This window comes from Symsagittifera roscoffensis, chromosome 5, assembly GCF_963678635.1.
Source record: "Symsagittifera roscoffensis chromosome 5, txSymRosc1.1, whole genome shotgun sequence".
NCBI lineage: Eukaryota > Metazoa > Xenacoelomorpha > Acoela > Convolutidae > Symsagittifera > Symsagittifera roscoffensis.
The window spans coordinates 29,877,150-29,903,498 of record NC_087066.1 but is presented as its reverse complement, the minus strand read 5'-3'; the positions used below and the strand labels follow the sequence as shown (position 1 = coordinate 29,903,498).

Sequence of the window (26,349 nt, the reverse complement as noted above, 5' to 3'; positions counted from 1 at the left end):
TTAGAGAGATAAAATCTTCGAAACTGGTTATTTGGAACTAATTTTTGCTGCGCGGATTCGACAATAAAATTAGAGGTCCCTGAAAACAGTTATCCGTGCCGTAAATTAGGGTTACTGGGAGATATTAGGTTGTTTTGAGAAATATAATACGGTTTTAAGCAATTCCTAGAAAGGCTTGATAGTATCTCTATCCAAAGTCAATGGACTAAATTTGGTTGATTTTCAGACTAGACAATGCGAAGATCTGTGATCAATTAGCACTCTTTATTTAATATTTATTGGCAAGTCCTAATCATAGTTGCCCACAATGAACGGGCATGCTTATGATCCTATTCAGGTGCAGCAGTTACCTCAAGTAAACCCCAGTAATAATGACCCTTCTATTGACATTGCTCATCTTCTCAACACGGAGATTCCCAAGTGTCAGGAAACGCTTCTTTCGAGTCACCAAAATTTAGACGTGTTGGCGACATATTGCGATGAGAAATACCAGGAGCTACCGAATAAAGGACAGGTCTTAGAGCAAACGAGAGAATATTGCACTCAAAGTCTAGCAAGTGTGGCATACCAGATAAACAATCTAGCCGGAAACTTCATAGCGGTTCTGGATCTTCAGTCTGCGCATTTGGAATCTTTGGAGTCGAGTTTGAAAAACATTAACTGCGCTGTGGATATTCACAGAGAAAAGGTCGCAAGGCGGGAAATTGGCAATATTACTTCAAATAAGTCGGTCGTGAATACCCAAGGAGCGAAGATCAGAAAACCGGCAACTGAGTTGTCTCCTTTAAAGTATTCAAGAAAACGAGTTGATTTGTCAGAATTGGATAATATAGGACATGGAATTTCACTCAAGCATGACGAACAGCCACTTGTTCAACGAAAGAGTTCAATCATGAACCAAAGTTTGATTCAAGATCAAAACTCAATGGGTGGGGGGAGTACACTTTCGCGCTCGTCAATTAATACAACGCATACTACAATTTCCTCTTCGTCAGGCTTCGGAACAATGTCTGGAACTGGGACACTACGCGGGAAACCAGTGTCTGTACCGGCTGCACCGACAGCACCGGAGTCGTACCAGCCGGGATCTCTGGCTATGAAGTCTCTTCAGAAGAAATCCGATATAAACGCGCCGAATATTGAATCTCTAGGTCTTCCGATATCGTATGAGGAGCGAAACGCTTACGACATGCAAAGAATGAATCGAAGCGAAACACAGCAAAGTGATACGAGTAGTGTTGCGTCAGGTGGCACAGGATCGGATTACAAATTTGCAGCCGAGGCTTTTGGTTACGGAGGTGGCGGCCATTCGGGTTCGAACCGGCTTGGAAGTGTGGGGAGTTCGGGTACTGGCGACTATCGTCTGAGAGGCGACGCGTTCCGATATACGTCAGAGAACCCAGCAGTTATGCAACAGAAGCTAGGAAGAAAACCTTCGCAGACCTCACAAGCTGTGACGCCCAATATTCCAGAAGATATGGAATACGTTGGAGGAGAGTTCAGACCGGTTATAAAAGAAGATCCGAATCCACAGGACTTCAGCCCGTATTCATACTCACAACAGAGACCTAATATTATGCGACCTCAAATGCAGTTGCCGCCTCATTTGGCGGGTAATAATCCCCAATTTCAACAGCAGAATCCTCAACAGCAGCAAAATCAGATGCAAAATGTGAACAGTGGCAGGATAAATCAACAATTTCAGCAGCAGCAACAACAACAACCACAAACACAGTATAATATGGGTCAAGGTCAAAACATGACATCGCAAGGTCACAGAGCTTCAGTTAATTCAAGCCATGCAGCGAGCTCGCCAATGTCACCGCCCATAATGCAACAAATGCATCAACAACAGCAAATGATGCAACAACAGCCACAGAAACAAGTGAAGATTATGCAACAGCCGCAAGTGACAAACTTGGCAGATATTTCGGCTAATTTGAACCAGAAGCAACATAACATGCCCCAGCATCAGAACCAGCAGCATCATCAGGCACAGCAACAACATCTTAGTCAGCAACATGGTTCGAATATTATGGATCCTCAAGTTGCGAATACAAGATACAACGCACCTCAGGCTCCCCCGAATTTGGACAAATGCGAGAAAGTTGTTGCTCTCTATGACTACACGGCAGAACAAAGCGATGAGTTGACCTTTGTCGAAGGTCAGATAATATTTGTGATGAAGAAAAATGACGACGGATGGTATGAGGGTCTGATGCCTCCGCACTACCATCGCGGATTGTTTCCTGGAAATTATGTGGAAACAGTACCGTCGAGATAAAACAAAAGCTCATAAAAGAAAACGAGAATTCTTACTTCCGATTTATATGGCATGACGATTGCTTCAGTCTTCATTGGTTGCTTAAAAACTGTATAAATTTCAATTTGTAATGCGGTTTTGGCATATTTTTTTAATCAAATTTTCACCTATGATCCTTAAATCTTGATGGCAGTTAATTGATTTATAGATACTTATAAATTAATGCCGGGCGTTGATAATATTTATAACAAAAATCTAATAGTTTCGTAGTTCGTCTATCTTTTCTCTTGTCGATGATGTTACGAGTTTGGAACTGTTTTGATGCAATAAACTGATTGGTTTGATAGTCACAGTGCCTCTTTCACTCCAATAAAGTAGTCTGTTTATTTTTATGGATTTAATCAATTCGCATTGTTTTTAAACATTTGTTGAAAGCACGGCGTTCTGCTAGAGCTTTTCAATTCAAATAAATCGTCTCGACAGTATTAAAAAAAAAATTCTGACGAAAACCAACCGAAATGATTGGTCATTTGAATGCAGATTTCGGGTATGTAGATAGTATTGAGTCGAGACAGTTCATGCCACTTTCTCCTGTTTTTTGATTGATGACAATGTCAATTGCCAGCATGAATTCAAATTTTATTTTCCCAGATTTTTCAAATGAAGAGGTTCGGGATATGCTCACCAGCGGATTTAGGGGGGGGGGGGGGTGGTAGCTTGGGCGGACGTCTCCCCCCTCTGCGATTTGACCCCCTGCCGACCCAATGGGTCCGCCAATTGAACTATTTTGATTTCTCCATTTTTGGTAGACGGACTCGAAATTTTTCTAAAGGCGTCTTCGGCGCCAAGGTATACTTATTGTGAGAGTGGAGTGTGCGCCGAAAAAACGCAAATCTTTTGGTCAAAATTTTCCAAAAAGTGTCAAAAACGCCTTTCTTGGCCTGTTTTTTTTTCTCAAAATTTCACCTGCGGCGCAAAAAATTTGGTCAAAATAAGGTCTGTATAGTGATTGTGAGAGCTCTGAAAATCAGTTTGGTCGACCTAAAAAAAGGTCGTCAATTTTTTTTTTGAAAATCCGCCCACCTCGAAAAAACCCTAGATGCGCCCCTAGATATGCCGATGAGTGAAAATTGAAAAATAAAAGTATCATTAACTTATCCAAATATTAGATTTTCTTGAAAAAAGTGATGATTTTTAACTATTGTTGAAGTTTCAATTTTTCAACTCCTAATGTACAGATAAAATTTCAACACTGCTAAAATATAGCATAAAATCTTTTACTAAGTCTCTGTCTTTTTTGAGCTTGAATGAAGGTTCAGTTATTTAACTATTGTCAGTTGCTACTTATCATCCCGTCGAAAATGACAAATTATACTAATGCCTCAAAAGAAATCTATACTTAATGCTATTTTTAGATGTTATATATGGTGCCATGGGTTAGCCGTAAATGAGTCGCAAGTTCCCCAGCATCGACTTTGCAAACCCCTCCCCCAGGCGTGACAGACCGGGTACAGTTCCTCTTGTGAAGAACAATGGCACCCCGAGTCAGTCGGCGAACTACCCTCACTTCGTGCCTGAAGCCCACGACCGACTCGGTTCGACGAGTAGCACTTCTTCGGCTATGGAATTTACAAACAGTGGACATCACCCCCATCACGTGTCTTTTCGAATCCCGACAAGCAACTCAGCAAACGCGATTTCGTCTCAAGAAGCATTGAAATGCTCGGTGCTGCGCTCGTCGTCGGCAGCCTCGGAGAAATTTCTGAAGCAACTTCAAGCAAAGTCTGAAGTTGAGTTAAGAAATCACCGTTCTAATCAGTCTTCGAATTCTAACATTCAAAGAATTAAATCAAAAAGTATGGATGAAATTGGAATATTGAAGATTTCCAACACTGAAATTTACGATTTTGGCGTTAAAGATCTGAAAGATCTCGGCCAAATTGGAGCTGGATCTTTTGGCACCGTGAACAAAATGCAGCATGTGAAAAGTCGCGCACTGATGGCGGTGAAAATAATCCGAGTTTCGATGAACGAAGAGGAACAGTGTAAAGTTATCATGGATTTGGGCGTGATCAGAAAAGCGTCTTACAGACACATTGTAACATTTCACGGAGCCTTGTTTCACGAGGGAGATTGCTGGATTTGTATGGAGTTGATGGACCTTTCAGCTGAGCTGCTTTACCGTTATGTACACCACTCTATTAATGACATAATTCCCGAGGCAATTCTAGCACAAGTAGCTTTGGCGACTGTACGGGCTTTGATGTATCTGAAAAATGAGTTGAAGATAATCCACAGAGACGTGAAGCCTAGCAATATCCTTATTAATAAACACGGTGCTATAAAGCTCTGTGACTTCGGAATTAGCGGAGTGTTAGTGGACTCCATAGCCAGGACCCATGATGTAGGTTGCAGACCATATATGGCCCCTGAACGTATCGACCCACGAGAAAAAGATGGATACGATATCAGATCGGATGTATGGTCCATGGGTATATCCATGATTGAAATTTCGACAGGTTCATTTCCATATAGGTCTTGGAACAGTGTATTTGACCAATTACAGGAGGTAGTGACAGGAAACCCTCCGAAGCTACAAGACATGCCCCCCAAAATCACTTTCACAGCCAATTTTCACCGCTTCATTGATAGTTGCTTGAAGAAGGAGAGGAAGGAGAGGCCAAAGTACAGTGGACTGCTGAAGTCTTCGTTTCTGGAGAAAGCTACACACGATGACATAACAGATGTCCAGGGTTGGATGGAGCGGATTTTGGAAAAGACAAGTGAAATACCTCTGCCTCAACCGAACAGATAGCCTTTTTTAGAATCAACTCAAATTTGCACATTGAAGAAGTGTACTTTAGGATCAGCTTAATCAGTCTTAACCGTTCCCCTTATTTTGAAATCCATTTAAAAAGAATTTCACACGAAGGATGAAATTAGTCTTTTTGTGCATAACATCTCAAACAAATCGATCCAAATTTCAAGATCTCGCACGATTTTGACCGTAATTCAATTAAAAATTGTTTTTTTTTTGTTTAGGGGAAGGGTTAGAAAGATTGTTAAGTAGATCTTTTAATCTTAACTTTACCCTAGAGTAGGATCTGAGTTCTATGGAAAAAGTATGCGTTCTGTTTCTACAAATGAAAAAATTGAGTTCTGAAAGAGTTAAAAATTTGCGTGATTTACTTTTTTTTATTAATTAGATATAATATGTGATCATATTTATTTAATGAATAAACCCCGTTTTCTATTCAATTAATTTTGTCTTTTAATGGTAAATGATGATAAATGACGATTAAATTGCTTTGTGTTTGCCTGCATAACGATATCAAAATCTTATTCTTCTAATTGTCTTCTTCGTTGAGAGAACAGTCGACCTAAAAAGAATGGATTTTTCCCATTTTGAGCCAACAAATAGAAAAAAGCTAATGAGCTAGCTGTTTCAAAAGTGAAGAGATATGCTGTTTTTTCCGCTCTCAAAGGAGTTGGATGAAATGATGGACTGATCTGTGCTTTTTTCAAGCAAAAGTAGGCACCTCAAAGACCACTCTGAAGGCGTAGAGTGTGATGTCATAATAAATACTGTTCAGTCGCGATAAAGATGTCAAAATTATTTCAGTGACGAAAAAAATGATCTGAGCTTTTTCATTCAGCATGGAAGTGGATGGATGAAATCTTTTTTATCGAGTCGGCCTGGCTCTAAATCATGGACGCTAGATGTAGCGGATTTAAGGAAAGGCGGACGCCCCCCACCTCAGGGATTCGACCCCCTGCGGACCCAAAGGGCCGTCTTTTGTACTATTTTGAGATATCCAATTTTGGCTGATTGACCCTAAAATTTTTGTAAAGGCGCCAATATATATTAATGATTTGAGTAACAATTTTCAACAAGTGCCGAAAAATGCTTTTTTGGCCTGTTTTTTTTTCAAAAACTTGCTTTCGGCGCAGAAAGTTTGGTCGAAATAGGGTCGGTATAATGTTTTGGGAGAGATCAGAAAATCAATTTGGTCGACCTAAAAAAAAGTACACCCCTTCGAGAAAATCCTAGATCCGCCTTTGGTCGCAAACATGATCAAAACTTTTGAAAATGACTAATTTAGAAATAAGCGCAATTGCGGTTGTACTTAACCTTTGTTCGCTTTGTAGAATATTGATTTTTGAAATTTTCATTGCAGCCGAGTTTTATGCTAGTCGGTGCTAGCCATTAATACTTTAAACTAAAGCTGCTTAATTATGTTGAGGGGAATGGGCAATGAACAATAAGCCGTATCAAATTAAATCACTCGACCTGAAAGCTTAATTTAGCTGATAATTGGTAACTGGAAAGGCAGAATATTTTTTTGCCATTAATTTTGGTAACATCGAGTGGTATTTCTTAATTTTAATTGAGCAATAAGCTTCTATTTTCACTTTACCTTTTCTATTTCCTGATTTCAAATTTCATCTTTTTCCTGATTTCAGTTTTTTGTTGGTGAATGGGTAAGGAAAAACGCGACCGCTCGAATAGCATAAAATACCAATATATTTTCCCTGGCGATAAACAAGGATGTTTCAACCGGGTACTAGACTTTTTCCCTACTACTAGATTTTGATGACATGATTGAAATTTCAGTGATTTTCAAAACTGTACTTTCGTCAACTAACAGGCGACTTTTTGAGCATATCTGTGTCTGCATTTTGAATGCCCGCTCTATTCGAAGTTTTTTTTATGCTGGTTGTAAATTTAACAACTCCGATTTCATCATATATTTTTTTGTTTTTGTTTCTTTTTATTTGGCTTTAAAAGTTTCGGATTATATTTTATCGGCTAAGCGGCCTTATTTTGAGAAATTTCATTAAAAAAATTTGTGTTATGTAATAGTTTTGTTTTTGTGGTTTTAAGTTCAAAACATGTTGTTTTTCCAGCTCAACTTATGTCTGCTCAAGAGTTGTGGGCTTTATTACCACTTTGTTAGTTTGGCTTCGATTATTGATTTAGCTGTCAATTGTTTTGCTTGGCTTAATTTGTTTTGTTCTATATTATATCTGCTTTCTGGCCGCATTTTGCGCCGTTTGAAGATTGGGAGAGTTTTTCATGTGCGATTGGGTGTGTTTTGAGGGGGAGGGGACTTCGAAACGTTTTATCAAGTTATGAATCTTTTGGAATTATTTCGGCTCCTGAGCTTTCAGCTCAGGTGTTTTCGGCGTTGTGGCTGATGCTTTTCTTGCGATGCAAGTTTTATATTCTGTTGTCTTGGCATGTTTTATGTTTTTTTTCCTTCAAAATTAAAGCTTTTCTTTTTGATAGATCTAGTTTTTTCGACAGTGTTGATTTTTTATTTCATATTTTTTGACTTGCGGCTTTCTTTGATTGTATCGCATATCTGCGAAGCTCTGTTTCGCATCAGTGTAAGTTTTGTCATTTAGCTCAACTGTGGTTGGTTATTACTCAGAAATATAAATAATTAAAATCCATTTAATTATTTTTTTATAGACAAGTGTAAATTTAACAACAAGCCTAGCATGATTATATATAAAACAGGGAAAACAGGAAATAATATTTTTTTTTACGATCATTTTCCAATTCTGACTAATTGGTCCGAGTAATTAAAGTTTTGGGGGCAACTCTTTGTTCGAATGTATTTTACTGTACTAAACAAGCGACTTCGCGAGCATCGTGTTATATGACAAGCTAACTTTTTTCCCAATCCAATTTGTGGAAAAAAAAGAGTTCTGTTTTTGACAAGGCTTATGCTGCACGGTATTAGCAGTTAAATAACACGTGTTTTCCGCTTAATCAGTGGCTAGTGTTTCGGTAATTTAAACGTCAGTAGCACAGCTGTGCAGGGCAGGATACCTGGTTGCTCGAGCATTGTTGTGCCATTCGCGTAAAGGGTATTTTATTTGTTTTAAAAAAAATTGTTTTCTCGTCGTTTTCTTCTTCACTTTCTGAAAGCTTTTTCTTGGCGTTTTGTCTGCGGTGTGAAGCTTCGACTCAGTGTCCGTACCTTTTCCTCACAAAGTCAGGCACTATAAATTAACTTTAACTTGGTGGAGTGATGTATCATATTGTAGCTATTTTAGTCGTAATTTCGATGAAAAAAGTCCAGAAAAACCTAATTCGAACGTTTTTTTTTGTCGTAGTAAGAGCAAGTAAACCCAGCAGAATTTTAAAAAACTGTTGAAACAACGAAGTTTTAGCTGGAAAAGAATTTTTGGAATCTTCAGCTAGCGCTCCCAGGCATCAAAAACTCAACGATTTCTAGTAAAACTTGGAAAAAAAGGCTGTTTTGAATATTAATGAGAATTTTTTGTTTCCATTTTTCAATTCCTAGTTACCTTTGCGAGAAGCAAGAGTATTGCAATTGGGTACTAGGTTTTTTGCCCGTAAATAACTTTGTTCACAGATTGGTCAAATTTAGAAATGAGCTCAGTTCATAATGAATTTCAATTTCTTTGTGTCGCCGGCACACTTGGTCTGGAGATAACGAATGCGCCTGGAATGGAAAAGGTCCTGGATTCGAATCTGACAGGACCTTTTTTCAAAAGAGAAATAATCCGTTTCAAAAAAAATGCCGGCTTTTTTTTTGTCTGCTTAATGTTTTGTAGACTTAGTTGCCATATTGTACAATATTTTTTTCTAAGTTTATGCATTATAAATGCTTTTTATGTTCTGATTTACCTCTGCTGATTGTAATTTAAAGCTTGGTTTCGAATGTTTTCTTAATTTTTTTTGCTTCAAAATTTTGTTCTGCCTGAATGATTTCGGCCTATTTTTGATCGACTTAGTGACGTAATTTCGAGTAGTTTCAATGGAAACATAATTTTGTGCTCACCTCTAAATGACATAAAATGCTAAACATCTTAAAAGAAAATATAGATCACGCTTTTCATGACAACATTTTTTTCCGGTTTTTGTTCTGATTTTTTCCTTTTTTCTGCTCGATAGGTTTTGGTCTATATTATTTCGGCCTTTTGGCCTCCTATGGCTTCTTTTCACAAGCAAAAAAGGTTGTGTGTTTGTCTCTGTGTTATGAGGAGAAGCGGAGCAGACCTCCTTGTGAGGAATCAGAAACAAATTTTGCCAGGAAAGAGTTTGTGTGCTTGTCTCTGTGTTATGAGTGTGAGGGGTTTTAATGTCCTCTTATTAGTCTTAACAGTGTAAAGTTATCATGGATTTGGGCGTGATCAGAAAAGCGTCTTACAGACACATTGTAACATTTCACGGAGCCTTGTTTCACGAGGGAGATTGCTGGATTTGTATGGAGTTGATGGACCTTTCAGCTGAGCTGCTTTACCGTTATGTACACCACTCTATTAATGACATAATTCCCGAGGCAATTCTAGCACAAGTAGCTTTGGCGACTGTACGGGCTTTGATGTATCTGAAAAATGAGTTGAAGATAATCCACAGAGACGTGAAGCCTAGCAATATCCTTATTAATAAACACGGTGCTATAAAGCTCTGTGACTTCGGAATTAGCGGAGTGTTAGTGGACTCCATAGCCAGGACCCATGATGTAGGTTGCAGACCATATATGGCCCCTGAACGTATCGACCCACGAGAAAAAGATGGATACGATATCAGATCGGATGTATGGTCCATGGGTATATCCATGATTGAAATTTCGACAGGTTCATTTCCATATAGGTCTTGGAACAGTGTATTTGACCAATTACAGGAGGTAGTGACAGGAAACCCTCCGAAGCTACAAGACATGCCCCCCAAAATCACTTTCACAGCCAATTTTCACCGCTTCATTGATAGTTGCTTGAAGAAGGAGAGGAAGGAGAGGCCAAAGTACAGTGGACTGCTGAAGTCTTCGTTTCTGGAGAAAGCTACACACGATGACATAACAGATGTCCAGGGTTGGATGGAGCGGATTTTGGAAAAGACAAGTGAAATACCTCTGCCTCAACCGAACAGATAGCCTTTTTTAGAATCAACTCAAATTTGCACATTGAAGAAGTGTACTTTAGGATCAGCTTAATCAGTCTTAACCGTTCCCCTTATTTTGAAATCCATTTAAAAAGAATTTCACAAGAAGGATGAAATTAGTCTTTTTGTGCATAACATCTCAAACAAATCGATCCAAATTTCAAGATCTCGCACGATTTTGACCGTAATTCAATTAAAAATTGTTTTTTTTTTGTTTAGGGGAAGGGTTAGAAAGATTGTTAAGTAGATCTTTTAATCTTAACTTTACCCTAGAGTAGGATCTGAGTTCTATGGAAAAAGTATGCGTTCTGTTTCTACAAATGAAAAAATTGAGTTCTGAAAGAGTTAAAAATTTGCGTGATTTACTTTTTTTTATTAATTAGATATAATATGTGATCATATTTATTTAATGAATAAACCCCGTTTTCTATTCAATTAATTTTGTCTTTTAATGGTAAATGATGATAAATGACGATTAAATTGCTTTGTGTTTGCCTGCATAACGATATCAAAATCTTATTCTTCTAATTGTCTTCTTCGTTGAGAGAACAGTCGACCTAAAAAGAATGGATTTTTCCCATTTTGAGCCAACAAATAGAAAAAAGCTAATGAGCTAGCTGTTTCAAAAGTGAAGAGATATGCTGTTTTTTCCGCTCTCAAAGGAGTTGGATGAAATGATGGACTGATCTGTGCTTTTTTCAAGCAAAAGTAGGCACCTCAAAGACCACTCTGAAGGCGTAGAGTGTGATGTCATAATAAATACTGTTCAGTCGCGATAAAGATGTCAAAATTATTTCAGTGACGAAAAAAATGATCTGAGCTTTTTCATTCAGCATGGAAGTGGATGGATGAAATCTTTTTTATCGAGTCGGCCTGGCTCTAAATCATGGACGCTAGATGTAGCGGATTTAAGGAAAGGCGGACGCCCCCCACCTCAGGGATTCGACCCCCTGCGGACCCAAAGGGCCGTCTTTTGTACTATTTTGAGATATCCAATTTTGGCTGATTGACCCTAAAATTTTTGTAAAGGCGCCAATATATATTAATGATTTGAGTAACAATTTTCAACAAGTGCCGAAAAATGCTTTTTTGGCCTGTTTTTTTTTCAAAAACTTGCTTTCGGCGCAGAAAGTTTGGTCGAAATAGGGTCGGTATAATGTTTTGGGAGAGATCAGAAAATCAATTTGGTCGACCTAAAAAAAAGTACACCCCTTCGAGAAAATCCTAGATCCGCCTTTGGTCGCAAACATGATCAAAACTTTTGAAAATGACTAATTTAGAAATAAGCGCAATTGCGGTTGTACTTAACCTTTGTTCGCTTTGTAGAATATTGATTTTTGAAATTTTCATTGCAGCCGAGTTTTATGCTAGTCGGTGCTAGCCATTAATACTTTAAACTAAAGCTGCTTAATTATGTTGAGGGGAATGGGCAATGAACAATAAGCCGTATCAAATTAAATCACTCGACCTGAAAGCTTAATTTAGCTGATAATTGGTAACTGGAAAGGCAGAATATTTTTTTGCCATTAATTTTGGTAACATCGAGTGGTATTTCTTAATTTTAATTGAGCAATAAGCTTCTATTTTCACTTTACCTTTTCTATTTCCTGATTTCAAATTTCATCTTTTTCCTGATTTCAGTTTTTTGTTGGTGAATGGGTAAGGAAAAACGCGACCGCTCGAATAGCATAAAATACCAATATATTTTCCCTGGCGATAAACAAGGATGTTTCAACCGGGTACTAGACTTTTTCCCTACTACTAGATTTTGATGACATGATTGAAATTTCAGTGATTTTCAAAACTGTACTTTCGTCAACTAACAGGCGACTTTTTGAGCATATCTGTGTCTGCATTTTGAATGCCCGCTCTATTCGAAGTTTTTTTTATGCTGGTTGTAAATTTAACAACTCCGATTTCATCATATATTTTTTTGTTTTTGTTTCTTTTTATTTGGCTTTAAAAGTTTCGGATTATATTTTATCGGCTAAGCGGCCTTATTTTGAGAAATTTCATTAAAAAAATTTGTGTTATGTAATAGTTTTGTTTTTGTGGTTTTAAGTTCAAAACATGTTGTTTTTCCAGCTCAACTTATGTCTGCTCAAGAGTTGTGGGCTTTATTACCACTTTGTTAGTTTGGCTTCGATTATTGATTTAGCTGTCAATTGTTTTGCTTGGCTTAATTTGTTTTGTTCTATATTATATCTGCTTTCTGGCCGCATTTTGCGCCGTTTGAAGATTGGGAGAGTTTTTCATGTGCGATTGGGTGTGTTTCGAGGGGGAGGGGACTTCGAAACGTTTTATCAAGTTATGAATCTTTTGGAATTATTTCGGCTCCTGAGCTTTCAGCTCAGGTGTTTTCGGCGTTGTGGCTGATGCTTTTCTTGCGATGCAAGTTTTATATTCTGTTGTCTTGGCATGTTTTATGTTTTTTTTCCTTCAAAATTAAAGCTTTTCTTTTTGATAGATCTAGTTTTTTCGACAGTGTTGATTTTTTATTTCATATTTTTTGACTTGCGGCTTTCTTTGATTGTATCGCATATCTGCGAAGCTCTGTTTCGCATCAGTGTAAGTTTTGTCATTTAGCTCAACTGTGGTTGGTTATTACTCAGAAATATAAATAATTAAAATCCATTTAATTATTTTTTTATAGACAAGTGTAAATTTAACAACAAGCCTAGCATGATTATATATAAAACAGGGAAAACAGGAAATAATATTTTTTTTTTACGATCATTTTCCAATTCTGACTAATTGGTCCGAGTAATTAAAGTTTTGGGGGCAACTCTTTGTTCGAATGTATTTTACTGTACTAAACAAGCGACTTCGCGAGCATCGTGTTATATGACAAGCTAACTTTTTTCCCAATCCAATTTGTGGAAAAAAAAGAGTTCTGTTTTTGACAAGGCTTATGCTGCACGGTATTAGCAGTTAAATAACACGTGTTTTCCGCTTAATCAGTGGCTAGTGTTTCGGTAATTTAAACGTCAGTAGCACAGCTGTGCAGGGCAGGATACCTGGTTGCTCGAGCATTGTTGTGCCATTCGCGTAAAGGGTATTTTATTTGTTTTAAAAAAAATTGTTTTCTCGTCGTTTTCTTCTTCACTTTCTGAAAGCTTTTTCTTGGCGTTTTGTCCGCGGTGTGAAGCTTCGACTCAGTGTCCGTACCTTTTCCTCACAAAGTCAGGCACTATAAATTAACTTTAACTTGGTGGAGTGATGTATCATATTGTAGCTATTTTAGTCGTAATTTCGATGAAAAAAGTCCAGAAAAACCTAATTCGAACGTTTTTTTTTGTCGTAGTAAGAGCAAGTAAACTGTTGAAAAAACGAAGTTTTAGCTGGAAAAGAATTTTTGGAATCTTCAGCTAGCGCTCCCAGGCATCAAAAACTCAACGATTTCTAGTAAAACTTGGAAAAAAAGGCTGTTTTGAATATTAATGAGAATTTTTTGTTTCCATTTTTCAATTCCTAGTTACCTTTGCGAGAAGCAAGAGTATTGCAATTGGGTACTAGGTTTTTTGCCCGTAAATAACTTTGTTCACAGATTGGTCAAATTTAGAAATGAGCTCAGTTCATAATGAATTTCAATTTCTTTGTGTCGCCGGCACACTTGGTCTGGAGATAACGAATGCGCCTGGAATGGAAAAGGTCCTGGATTCGAATCTGACAGGACCTTTTTTCAAAAGAGAAATAATCCGTTTCAAAAAAAATGCCGGCTTTTTTTTTGTCTGCTTAATGTTTTGTAGACTTAGTTGCCATATTGTACAATATTTTTTTCTAAGTTTATGCATTATAAATGCTTTTTATGTTCTGATTTACCTCTGCTGATTGTAATTTAAAGCTTGGTTTCGAATGTTTTCTTAATTTTTTTTGCTTCAAAATTTTGTTCTGCCTGAATGATTTCGGCCTATTTTTGATCGACTTAGTGACGTAATTTCGAGTAGTTTCAATGGAAACATAATTTTGTGCTCACCTCTAAATGACATAAAATGCTAAACATCTTAAAAGAAAATATAGATCACGCTTTTCATGACAACATTTTTTTCCGGTTTTTGTTCTGATTTTTTCCTTTTTTCTGCTCGATAGGTTTTGGTCTATATTATTTCGGCCTTTTGGCCTCCTATGGCTTCTTTTCACAAGCAAAAAAGGTTGTGTGTTTGTCTCTGTGTTATGACGAGAAGCGGAGCAGACCTCCTTGTGAGGAATCAGAAACAAATTTTGCCAGGAAAGAGTTTGTGTGCTTGTCTCTGTGTTATGAGTGTGAGGGGTTTTAATGTCCTCTTATTAGTCTTATTATCATAATTTTTTTGGCTTTTTTTAAATTTGCTTTTTGGGCTTACAGGTTTCGGCCTATATTATAGCGGCTTTGTGGCCGCATATTGTTTCATTTGACGAGCAAAAGTTTTCTTGAGTGTTTGTGTGTTTTGAGGGTTAGGGGGGTTTATCAAGTTTTCGTAAGTCTAAGCCTTGTTCATTCGGTTTCCGGCTTAAAGGATTTCTTCCAAGGTATTTTCGGCTTTGTTGCAGCTGATAAATTATCTTTCGATGCCAATTTCATATTCTATTGTCCTGGCTTGTTTTTGTTTCATAACTAGCCTTATTCGTTTTGATAGATCTAGTTTTTTGGAAATTTTTAAATTTTAATTCTTGTGTTGTATCGCAAATGGTGCGAAGCTCAGATCCGCTGTTAATTTTTACCAATTAAAGGCCTTCTTTTATCGCAAGTGTCTAAGTGCCATATGTACAAGAGAACCACACAAATTTCAGTTTTTCCCCAAAATAGTCAGTAAGCTTCATTGCTACTTGCTCTGCAAGCGCCAATTCTTTTTCAGTTGTGTTTTTTCCTTTTCAGTTCTGTGTTCGGTTCAATTTTATTTATTGAAATTTGTATGTTAGTCGAGTGGTATGCTCGTCGATACTAGCCATTTTTAAATTAGAGCTAAAAGCTGCCTGATTACGCTAAGGGATATAGACTCCTAGGGGAATGGTCAAAGAACAATCAGCCGTATCAAATTAAATCCCTCTATCTGAAAGGTTATTTTAACTGAAAGTTGTGAGCTCGATGAGTTAAATACTTTTTTGTCAGGAAAGTGTTTGGAATTTTGTGAGAAGAAGCGGAGGAGACCTCCTTGTGAGGAATCAGAAACAAATTTCGCCAGGAAAGAGTTTGTGTGCTTGTCTCTGTGTTATGAGTGTGAGGGGACTTTGTCTTCTTATTAGTCTTATTATCATAATTTTATGGCTTTTTTCAGTTTCCTTTTTTGGGCTTACAGGTTTCAGCCTATATTACAGCGGCTTTGTGGCCGCATATTGTTTCATTTGACGAGCAAAAGTTTTATTGAGTGTTTGTGTGTTTTGAGGGTGAGGGGGATTCATCAAGTTTTCGTAAGTCTAAGCCTTGTTCATTCGGTTTCCGGCTTAAAGGATTTCTTCCAAGGTATTTTCGGCTTTGTTGCAGCTGATAAATTATCTTTCGTTGCCAATTTCTTATTCTATTATCTTAGCATGTTTTTGTTTCATAACTAGCTTTATTCATTTTGATAGATCTAGTTTTTTGGAAATTTTTAAATTTTAATTCTTGTGTTGTATCGAAAATGGTGCGAAGCTCAGATCCGCTCTGTTAATTTTTTTACCAATTACAGGCATTCTTTTATCGCAAGTGTCTAAGTGCCATATGTACAAGAGAACCACACAAATTTCAGTTTTTCCCCAAAATAGGTAGTAAGCTTCTATGCTACTTGCTCTGCAAGCGCCAGTTCTTTTTCAGTTGTGTTTTTTCATTTTCATTTCTGTGTTCGGTTCAATTTTTTTTATTGAAATTCGTATGCTAGTCGAGTGGTATGCTCGTCGGTACTAGCCATTTATAAATTAGAGCTAAAAGCTGCCTGATTACGCTAAGGGATATAGACTACTAGGGGAATGGTCAAAGAACAATACTTTTTTTTGTCAGGAAGGGATATAGACTCCTAGGGGAATGGTCAAAGAACAAGACTTTTTCTAAGGCTAAATACTTTTTTGTCAGAAAAGTGTTTGGAGTTTTGTGCGACTGGTTGCATCGAGTGCTCTTTTCTAATTTTTATGCTTCGTTTTTACTCAGAAATATAAATAATTTAAAATCCATTTAATTATTTTTTTATAGACAAGTGTAAATTTAACAAAAAGCCTAGCATGATTATATATAAAACAGGGAAAACAGGAAATAATATTTTGTTTTTTTTTTTACTATCATTTTCCAATTCTGACTAATTGGTCCGAGTAATTAAAGTTTTGGGGGCAACTCTTTGTTCGAATGTATTTTACTGTACTAAACAAGCGACTTCGCGAGCATCGTGTTATATGACAAGCTAACTTTTTTCCCAATCCAATTTGTGAAAAAAAAGAGTTCTGTTTTTGACAAGGCTTATGCTGCACGGTATTAGCAGTTAAATAACACGTGTTTTCCGCTTAATCAGTGGCTAGTGTTTCGGTAATTTAAACGTCAGTAGCACAGCTGTGCAGGGCAGGATACGGTAATTTAATGGCTAGTGTTTCGGTAATTTAAACGTCAGTAGCAAAGCTGTGCTGTGCAGGGCAGCTCGAGCATTGTTGTGTCATTCGCGTAAAGGGTGTTTGTTTTAAAAAAGTTGTTTTCTCGTCGTTTTCTTCTTTTTCTCAAAGCTTTTTCGTGGCATTTTGTCTGCGGTGTGAAGCTTCGACTCTGTGTCCGTACCTTTTACTCACAAAGTCAGGCACTATAAATTAACTTTAACTTGGTGGAGTGATGTATCATATTGTAGCTATTTTAGTCGTAATTTCGATTAAAAAAAAGTCCAGAAAAACCTAATTCAAACTTTTTTTTGTCGTAATAAGAGCTAGTAAACCCAGCAGAGTTTTAAAAAACTGCTGAAACTGTTGAAAAAACTAAGTTTTAGCTGTAAACGAATTTTTGGACGCTTCAGTTAGCGCTCTCCGGCATCAAAAACTCAACGATTGCTAGTAAAACTTGGAAAAAAAGCTGTTTTGAAGATTAATGAGTAATTTTTGTTTCCATTTTTCAATTCCTAGTTACCTTTGCGAGAAGCAAGGGTATTGCAATTGGGTACTAGACTTTTTTGCCCGTAAATAACTTTGTTCAGAGATTGGTCAAATTTAGAAATGAGCTCAGTTCATAATGAATTTCAATTTCTTTGCGTCGCCGGCACACTTGGTCTGGAGATAACGAATGGGCCTGGAATGGCAAAAGTCCTGGATTCGAATCTGACAGGACCTTTTTTCAAACGGGAAATAATCCGTTTCAAAAAAATTGCCGGCTTATTATTTTCTGCTTAATGTTTTGCAGACTTAGTTGCCATATTAAACAATATTTTTTTTATTAAGTTTATTCATTATAAATGATTTTTATGTTCTGATTTACCTCTGCTGATTGTAATTTAAAGCTTGGTTTCGATTTTTTTCTTAATTGTTTTCGCTTCAAAATTTTGTTCTGCCTGAATGATTTCGGCCTATTTTTGATCGACTTAGTGACGAAATTTCGAGTAGTTTCAATGGAAACATAATTTTGTGCTCACCTCTAGATGACATAAAATGTGAAGCATCTTAATAGTAAATATAGAGCAAGCTTTTCATGACAACTTTTTTTTTCCGGTTTTTGTTCTGAATTTTTCCTTTTTTTCTGCTCGATAGGTTTTGGCCTATATTATTTCGGCCTTTTGGCCTCCTATGGCTTCTTTTCACGAGCAAAAAAGTTTGTGTGCTTGTCTCTGTGTTGTGAGGAGAAGCGGAGCAGACCTCCTTGTGAGGAATCAGAAACAAATTTCGCCAGGAAAGAGTTTGTGGCCGCATATTGTTTCATTTGACGAGCAAAAGTTTTATTGAGTGTTTGTGTTTTGAGGGTGAGGGGGATTTATCAAGTTTTCGTAAGTCTAAGCCTTGTTCATTCGATTTCCGGCTTAAAGGATTTCTGCCAAGGTATTTTCGGCTTTGTTGCAGCTGATAAATTATCTTTCGATGCCAATTTCATATTCTATTGTCTTGGCTTGTTTTTGTTTCATAACTAGCCTTATCATTTTGATAGATCCAGTTTTTTGGAAATTTTTTAATTTTAGTTCTTGTGTTGTATCGAAAATGGTGCGAAGCTCAGATCCGCTCTGTTAATTTTTTTTACCAATTACAGGCATTCTTTTATCGCAAGTGTCTAAGTGCCATATGTACAAGAGAACCACACAAATTTCAGTTTTTCCCCAAAATAGGTAGTAAGCTTCTATGCTACTTGCTCTGCAAGCGCCAGTTCTTTTTCAGTTGTGTTTTTTCATTTTCAGTTCTGTGTTCGGTTCAATTTTATTTATTGAAATTTGTATGCTAGTCGAGTGGTATGCTCGTCGATACTAGCCATTTATAAATTAGAGCTAAAAGCTGCCTGATTACGCTAAGGGATATAGACTCCTAGGGGAATGGTCAAAGAACAATTAGCCGTATCAAATTAAATCCCTCTATCGGTTATTTTAACTGAAAGTTGGGAGCTCGATGGGCTAAATACTTTTTTGTCAGGAAAGTGTTTGGAATTTTGTGCGACTGGTTGCATCGAGTGCTCTTTTGTAATTTTTATGCTTCGTGAGAGCGGAATAAAATAATTTATTGTAAACATGTTTTCATATATGCTGGTCGAAGTTTTACGTAACCTTAAGCCAGGCCGTTAAAAGCAAAATAATTTTTTTCAGTTCGAAGGATGCTGATATGATTATATTGTCGTGTTGTTTTGTTTGACTGGCATATTGACTGGAAATGCCCATTAGTGATTACCTGTCGCAGGAGAAGCGGAGCAGACCTCCTTGTGAGGGAATCAGAAACAAATTGAAGGACTGTCTCATGTTTTCAGACTGTTACACCAGGGTAAATTTACAAAGTAACAGTAATATACTAGAATTAATGATGATGTTGGTTTTATTGGATAATCAAAAAACCATCTTTAATTATAGCAAAAGAGTTAAATGATGAATTGAGATAAATATGCCTCAAAGTATCGCAATAAGCAATAGGTTTTGAAAATTATAGGTTACAGTTAGGAACATAAAATCTTCGCTTTAAACAATTTCGAAGTTAAATCCTGATTTTCAGCTGAATTTTTGATGAAAGTTTTATATGTTTATAACGAAACGTTGCCCATTGACAACAATTGCACATCGACTGTGCTATAATATTCAGTTAACACAAAAGAAGTTTCGCAGAAAAGCCGGTTGACAAACGATACTAATTTACTAATGAAAACTAACTTTGTTTCGACCACTGAGAGTAGAGAGGGACTTAGGTTTCGGAAGTGTTCAAATATTGACAAAAATCCGTTTTATTTTCCATGCAAAATAAGGTCCACAAACAAATTTCAGATGAGGTTGAGTGTTATATCATATGAATGGGAATTTCAATTGACATTACATAAATCCAAAAATTATCATTATCGTAGTGTCTAGAGAAACTGGTTTTAGTTCAATTTTAACATGCAAGAGCGTAAAAAGATATATCAAGCGATGAACATGAACTTAAATTAAAATCAGTTTTTAAAGCTTGAATTAGCGCTTTCCCAGCTCAAAGTTGGAACAAAAAACATGTTTTAATTTTCTTAGGAGCAATGTTTGATTTCGTTCTTTTTATTACACTTACGAGAGCAAGTGTTTTATATCTGGAACTAGTCTTTTCTCCCATAAGTAACTTATCTTACAAATCTGTCAGAAATTGTGAAATTGCTTTATTACTCAACCTTAGCAACTTCGACACATCTTCCCACTTGGCTTAGAGTTAACGCGGTTGTCTTTGTACTCTAAGGTCTGAGTTCCGGACGAACCTTGTTTTTTCCGTATATATGAAATTGAAATTTTTTTCCGGTAAAAATTGAATGGTTGGACTTTCGTTTGTCTGCTTATATTTTTTCGGCTTAGTTACCACATGGGGGATTTTTCATGTGCGGTCAGCAACATTCATTGTAGAGGGAAATCTTTTTGGTTACTTCTTTAATTTGTAAAAATAATAGTCTTGATGTTGTATATTTTCATTCGCTTTTTTGTTTTTTCGCTTAAAAGTTTTATTCGGCATAAACAGTTTCGGTTTTTGATTTATCGTTTTTTTTCTGTGTCGCTTTTAACGCAAAAAATGTTTGTTGTTTATTTAAAATTTTCTGCTCAATAGGCGTCTACTAACTTGTAGTCGGCTTATTTGCCGGTTGGTAAATACTAAAAGGTTATTTGAAACTGGTGGTTGTCTTTTTGGACTATTGTTTACCTCTGCGATAATTTAATTTATTTTCTTTTGTTCCCATTTTTTTCGATTTCATTTTCATTTTGCTAGCTTGCAATACTGCGCTTGTGTTGTATCGCAAGTAATGCGAATATCTGCTTTGCCTTTGTGTCAATTTTCGGTATGAATTTTGCAACCATACAAACTTAAGCCACAAATATGAAAAAAAAAGAATTAAAAAAGTTTTTCCATTCTTTTCTTTAAAATCTTACGATAAGGAAGGGTAGTGCAATCGGTTACCAGAGTTTTGTTTCCGTAAATAGTTTTTTTTGCAGGACTTTTCATTTGGATTCGTTTCTTGAACGCTTTTGAGGGCAATAGTTTTACCGCTACAGATATATTTTGTGCTTATTAGCATTTCAAACAAATATATGTCCAATTAAAATTATCTTTCTCTGTTGGTTGTATTTTCCTAGTTCGATTTGTTGAAATGTTTTTTTTTCGTTTTTTTTCTCTTTTTTTTCCGGCCTGATAGGTTTCAGCCTAAATTATATCGGCTGATTGCCCTTCTTTTGCATTATATCGCTCGACGAGCAAAAAGTTTTTATTTCGGCTTTTTTCTTAATTTTTTTTCGGCTGAATAGGTTTTGGCATGTATTATATTGGCTTTTTGGCCTCCTATTGCGCCGTCGACGAGCTGTGTTTGTTTTTAGGGTAAGATGGACTTTTTTTATTGGTCTTGAATTTTTTTGAATTTTTTTTGGCTTTTTGTGTTTCTTTCTCCTTTTTCGACTTGATACGTTTCGGTCTTTTTTATATCGAAATATTGGCAGCGTATTGTTTCATTTGACGTGCGAATAAAATTTGTTAGCTTAAGAGTGACGGGGACTTGATACATTTTTTGAATTTTTTTTCGCCTAAAGGGTTTCTGTTAAGGTATTTTCGGCTTTGTTGCCGCTTGCTAATTTTTTTTCGATGCTTTTTTTTACATTTTATTGTCTGGGCACGTTTTTTTTTTCATAGCTAGCTGCATTCTTTTAGAAAGATTTTGTTTTTGACATTTTCAAATTTTTTAGTTTTTTTTCGACTTAGCGGCCTTCTTGTTTTGTATTGCAAGTGGTGCGAAGCTCAGCTCGCCGCTGTGTTAAAATTACTGTAATCGGAACATTATGTGCTACTTGCTCAGGAACAGGTAGTTCATGTTAGTTATTTGGAAATGGTTTTTTTTTTCATTGTTGTTTAACGCATTTAGCCTTGATTGCTTATAACTTTTGAAATTTTTGCGGGTCTTATATCCTTTGCTTTGCAAGAGAAAATACAATGTTCGATGTATACCTGTCAAAAGAAGCGGCATCTCCTAGCTTACTTGATAGCTTACAGAATTGAGGGAAACAAACGCTATGAAAAGTGTGGTCGCCATAAATAGTGGGAAATGTTTTATAACGAAATATTTGCCAGCTGAAGATCGAGCAAATCTGACCTTGTGTTTAGGACAAGAAGTCTATGCGAGAGTGTCTAACTGCGCAGGAGGGAGTGCCAGACCAGTGCAGACATCTTGCCACACAGCTCTACATATGCAAGAGATCAGTGGTCAGTCCACTACAGAACACGACTAAATTTTTGACATTTAGGGAGTTTATTTTTTCTTATCTATGTTGGCTGTAGACGTTTACTAGTAAATTGGTTTCAGTTTGACCCTCGATTCAGGATTCAAGGCCGAAAGGACGAACACATTGACAGATAGTGCCCAAGTAGTCCAAGTCATTTGACCTAAATTGCAAATAGTAATGAAGCGGAGACTCTTATTTTTTATCAAGTAGATCGAATTGAATTTTATATAGTATTTGAATGGGTTCCTAATCTAACTTCATGCGAGACAAAACTTTTGCTCTCATTGTGGATATGTTGGGTGGGAACATGATACATATTTCTGTTGCTTCAGCTCTGGTGCATTGTATATGAAACATGTATTTTTCAGATTGTTTTGTTTGGTTGAATCGGCAATGCCTCTGACTCCGGAGGAAGTGGACAAGTTGTCTGACATGTGGGCCAATGCATACACCTCCACACACGAAAAGTACTCCAAGGTAATTGATAATGCAAGGGCAAACACGTCAGGGCGTTGGGTAGGGTGCTCACATTCAATGCAGCCATTTTATGTTCCGTTATTGCTATTTAAAAACAAGGGTAGCCGGTTGCTGTACTAGTAGCACAGAATATTCCACTCACATTCATAAAAAAACTACAAAAAAATTTTCTTCATTTTTGTTCCGATTTTGTAACGAGAAGTAACAAATATTTGTGCTCAGTGGGTTTTTTTCTTCAGACAAATTTCGACTTATTAACTAGCCATTTTTGACGGAATTTTTTTAACATCATTCAAAAGCTATTGTTGTCTTGAGCTTAAATTTGAAAAGATTTTTCACCTCTGATCATTTTTTGTAAAGTTATGGGGGTTTCAAGATTGCCATTTTGGCCAATTTGGGACAATTAACGCGCGATATACTTCATCCTTTGGTACTTTATATGGCGTGTGGGGGGTTGGTATTCATAAAGTTTTCATTTTATTTTTTTGATTTAATTTTTTTTTAATGTTGTTACTGCTCCATAAACCCTAAAAGGTAGTCGGAACATTCAGGGCTTCGCCCTGATACGAGCAGTCTTGTTTCAATTTATTGACGTTTTCGTCCGCGGTGTGATGAGAAAACTATACAAACGCACATAAAATTAGTGAATTAGGCATAATTGACGAGTTGTCCTGAAAAATTGAATAACAAACAAAAAAATTTAAAAGCCGATATTTTTGCACAATAGTTTTAAAATATTTTTTGGAAACTTTTTTGCTTAGGAAACGCCAAATGAAGCCGCGAAAAATAGTTTTTGATTTAGTATAATCAAGTTGCCTGAAATTTTCATATAACGAACGTTACTCGATCCCTTTTATTGCTAAAAATTAGCCATAACCTCAAAAGTTTAAAACAGGTATTTCTCGACACTGGGACAATTTTTCAATTTCGTTCGAATTACGGCTGAAAGGACTTCAAAACATGATGTATCACTCGACTCTATCCAATTAATTTTTTATGGTACCTGATCTTGCGTGGAAAAAAACTAAAAGTCACCCGAATACAAAGGTCCTCCCCATTTTCAATGGTCGTACCAAAAAGTGCATTGAGAAAGAAACCCACGTCTATTTTCAAGTCTCAGTTTCCTTAAGAGAGTTCTATAAAAGCTTAACCTGATACCTATAAGTTTGGTGATGATTCATTGTATCTTGTTTGCAGACGGAACCACTCTCGGACCAGCAGGTGTTTGCGGAACTGTACAAAGACATTCTACACAGTCCAGCCATCCACACTATTCTGGGAGTGGAGCACAGCTACAGTGTGGCACTGAGGGAGGCCAGAGAGAGGAAGGAGAGGGAGGTGAAGGAGAAGACGGAACAGTGCATGGACAAGCTAGAGAACATCAAAGTCACTGCCGAGCAAAATGGTAAGCAATCCGAATGACGTCACATAAATACGGAAGCGAAGGGCGGGAAGTGTTCATCACGAAATCTACAGTTTAGATAATAAATAACGGTTCCAAAGGCTTTGTTCCTTACGAGAGCTGCGAAATGTATCAGAAAAATGTAAGATCTCTTGACATGACACTGGCAAGAGATCTCGTAGCAAACGAAGCTTTTTGTTCAAAATAGCTAAAGGAAGTTCAGTGTGCCTCAAATTAATCACTGAATTACATAAAATTTGAGGCACACTGAACTTCCTTTAGCTATTTTGAACAAAAAGCTTCGTTTGCTACGAGATCTCTTGCCAGTGATTAATTTGAAATATATTAAAATGTACTAATTGAAATTTATTTGTACATGTTGAAGTGTGCCTATCATTTTTGGAGGTTTGTACGTTTTTTCTTGTCTTATTTTTGTGATAGAATATATTTATCTATGGTGTTCGATGCCTAGGAACACCTCTGTCAGATGACCAGATTAATCGCCTCTACGCCACCCACTTTGAAGACCTCGAATTCATGGAGTCCACATGGGAAAGTGAGCTCAGTCTGCTTCGAGACACACAGAAGAACGAGTTCAGAGAATGGCTCAACACTGTCTCCGAAGACCTTCATTCTAATGAAACCAAAATCACATATTCAGATACTTCAACTAAATTGTCAGTAAACTGTTTGGAACCAGATTTGGAAGAAAGTTTCACGATATATCTCGGAACTCAGATGAAAACGATGCACAACATAAGGCTACTCGTAATGGATCCAATTGATCTGTGTACTTCAACAGTCGATGAAATTGAAGGTACTTTCTCTAGGGATCCGAAACGAATGCAGACAGCTTTGACTATGTACTCAAATAACCTTTCGGCTCTGGTGATGGTGGTTGGAAACAGAGTTCGATACTCCTCTGATTTTATGACGTCACTGGCAGAAATTTGTTCCAAGAATTGCGAGTTTCATTTTCCGGATCTGGACCAGCAGCTGCAAGCTATACAGGATGATATAATTGGGCTGAATTACAAGAGATTTCCAAGTTTGATGAACTTGAACTCGAGTGAGAATAGTGCGTCGGGATCAAATGAGTTGATTATTCCCGTAGGGTCTACAAACAGTGGAGAATCTACTTCAGATCAAGGCGAGTCATTGATTTTCCCCAATTTCAACAAAAGACGAAGTGTTTTGCTTTTCAAAATTTTACTAAAAGATTTAATGGTTGATAGGAATTTAATGATAGGTTCGGAGAAGCTCGATTTCTTTGATTTTTTACCAGAGAATTTTCCTGGATGTGTCAAAACAACGTTCGTTCAGAATCTAAAAACCAATCCGACAAAAAAAAATTTTTTTAAGAGGTGATTGGAATTTATTTTCAGTGTCTCTGGCCTCCTCGCAACTCGGTGCAACTGGAACCAATAGCCAGTCGGCACTGAATCCCACCCCCAGTCCACTTCACTCCACTTTGAGCCAGATGTCTCCACAGAACCAGAGGAAGTTCAAGGCACTTTTACCCGGAGATGTGTTCATCACCAGACATTCCAACTTGTCAGCAGTACATGCCATTTTCCATCTAGCAGGAGACGCCAAGGTCATTATTTGGCTCTTTTCATACACCATTTTCCTACTGTATAGTAACTAATTTTGTGGTGGCCATTATTTGATAAGGATTGTTTTACTCAAAGATAAGTGATATGTTTTCAAGTTTTTCGTTAAGTCTAGGTGCAACTTTGCTACTTGAGATATTGTTGAAGTTAAGTTATTAGTTATAAACATCTGGCTAACTTCATCTAAATTGAGATTTTGAAACGTATATATCAAATTATTACAGGTGGATGCATTTGATATGAACTCGCAACACCCGACTTTTAACGGTATCAGAAACATATTCAAAATGGCCATCGATTTCGACATTATCAACATCTACATCCCACTTTTACTCACAGACACAATAAAAGACGATAAAACTCTGGACCAATGCGTGAAAAGAGCTGAACTAGTATTTAAATGCGTGAAGGGATATATGATAGAAGCAACCACGTGGACAACTACAAAATCACGCACTATTCAGTTCTTGTTACCAAGGAAGTCTTCGCCAGATTTGTTTTACCAATTAAGGAGGACATTACAGGAGACCTTTCCGATATCGAATCCTGTGGTGACTAAGGTTACCAGTAATGGTAGCTGAAAAGGGTTCATTTTAAAATAAACTTATTAGTTTATTGATCAAATCTGTAGTTTAAATTGATGTATTTATTGAGCACAAATTTGGAAAAAAAGACGTTAATTAAGTACCCTGACTTAAGAACCTTTCTTGAATGAGTACCATTTGAATGTAAAAAATAACTCATCGGGGTTCTCATGCGCCCAGTTTTTTACGGCAGGTTTTTTTTTGAATTGAAATGATGTGAAATTATAACGCATGAGTTTGTTTAATGGAGTGTAATTAAGAGTAATGAATGTG

At 36.8% G+C, this 26,349-nt stretch overlaps 6 protein-coding genes across 6 annotated transcripts in view; 5 read left to right on the top strand and 1 right to left on the bottom strand.

Annotated features, from left to right (window-relative positions):
* The window catches only part of LOC134845598 (cysteine protease ATG4A-like), a 245,316-nt gene that overhangs the window by 95,961 nt on the left and 123,006 nt on the right, over positions 1-26,349 (bottom strand). The gene's annotated exons all lie outside the window — the stretch shown is intronic.
* On the top strand, positions 231-2,907 carry LOC134845630 (abl interactor 1-like). Its single transcript, XM_063862633.1, has one exon. It carries the CDS (start codon positions 308-310, stop codon positions 2,282-2,284), a length of 1,977 nt encoding a protein of 658 aa, XP_063718703.1. The 5' UTR covers positions 231-307; the 3' UTR covers positions 2,285-2,907.
* Positions 3,682-5,230, top strand: LOC134845677 (dual specificity mitogen-activated protein kinase kinase 4-like). The gene has a single exon (XM_063862721.1). The coding sequence runs from the start codon at positions 3,711-3,713 to the stop codon at positions 5,076-5,078; it is 1,368 nt and encodes a 455-aa protein (XP_063718791.1). The 5' UTR covers positions 3,682-3,710; the 3' UTR covers positions 5,079-5,230.
* LOC134845902 (dual specificity mitogen-activated protein kinase kinase 2-like) lies at positions 9,408-10,276 on the top strand. Its single transcript, XM_063863025.1, has one exon. The coding sequence runs from the start codon at positions 9,418-9,420 to the stop codon at positions 10,174-10,176; it is 759 nt and encodes a 252-aa protein (XP_063719095.1). The 5' UTR covers positions 9,408-9,417; the 3' UTR covers positions 10,177-10,276.
* Positions 18,888-22,233, top strand: LOC134846507 (cytochrome c oxidase assembly factor 5-like). The gene is made up of 3 exons (XM_063863889.1): positions 18,888-19,055; positions 21,882-21,980; positions 22,081-22,233. Exons 1-3 carry the CDS (start codon positions 18,948-18,950, stop codon positions 22,132-22,134), a joined length of 261 nt encoding a protein of 86 aa, XP_063719959.1. The 5' UTR covers positions 18,888-18,947; the 3' UTR covers positions 22,135-22,233.
* LOC134845536 (protein C12orf4-like) lies at positions 22,333-26,263 on the top strand. Its single transcript, XM_063862466.1, has 5 exons — positions 22,333-22,477; positions 23,675-23,882; positions 24,352-25,029; positions 25,265-25,476; positions 25,717-26,263. The coding sequence occupies exons 1-5, from the start codon at positions 22,349-22,351 to the stop codon at positions 26,071-26,073; spliced, it is 1,584 nt and encodes a 527-aa protein (XP_063718536.1). The 5' UTR covers positions 22,333-22,348; the 3' UTR covers positions 26,074-26,263.

Bases quoted from the DNA above. Each gene is read 5' to 3' on its own strand.
- LOC134845630 (XM_063862633.1), top strand. From the start codon at position 308: ATGAACGGGCATGCTTATGATCCTATTCAGGTGCAGCAGTTACCTCAA.
- LOC134845677 (XM_063862721.1), top strand. From the start codon at position 3,711: ATGAGTCGCAAGTTCCCCAGCATCGACTTTGCAAACCCCTCCCCCAGG.
- LOC134846507 (XM_063863889.1), top strand. From the start codon at position 18,948: ATGCCCATTAGTGATTACCTGTCGCAGGAGAAGCGGAGCAGACCTCCT. The intron at 19,056-21,881 runs GTAAATTTACAA...CCTTGTGTTTAG, and splicing joins TTTCAGACTGTTACACCAGG to GACAAGAAGTCTATGCGAGA. The intron at 21,981-22,080 runs GTCAGTCCACTA...AATTGGTTTCAG, and splicing joins ACATATGCAAGAGATCAGTG to TTTGACCCTCGATTCAGGAT.
- LOC134845902 (XM_063863025.1), top strand. From the start codon at position 9,418: ATGGATTTGGGCGTGATCAGAAAAGCGTCTTACAGACACATTGTAACA.
- LOC134845536 (XM_063862466.1), top strand. From the start codon at position 22,349: ATGAAACATGTATTTTTCAGATTGTTTTGTTTGGTTGAATCGGCAATG. The intron at 25,030-25,264 runs GCGAGTCATTGA...ATTTATTTTCAG, and splicing joins AGAATCTACTTCAGATCAAG to TGTCTCTGGCCTCCTCGCAA. The intron at 25,477-25,716 runs GTCATTATTTGG...AAATTATTACAG, and splicing joins ATCTAGCAGGAGACGCCAAG to GTGGATGCATTTGATATGAA.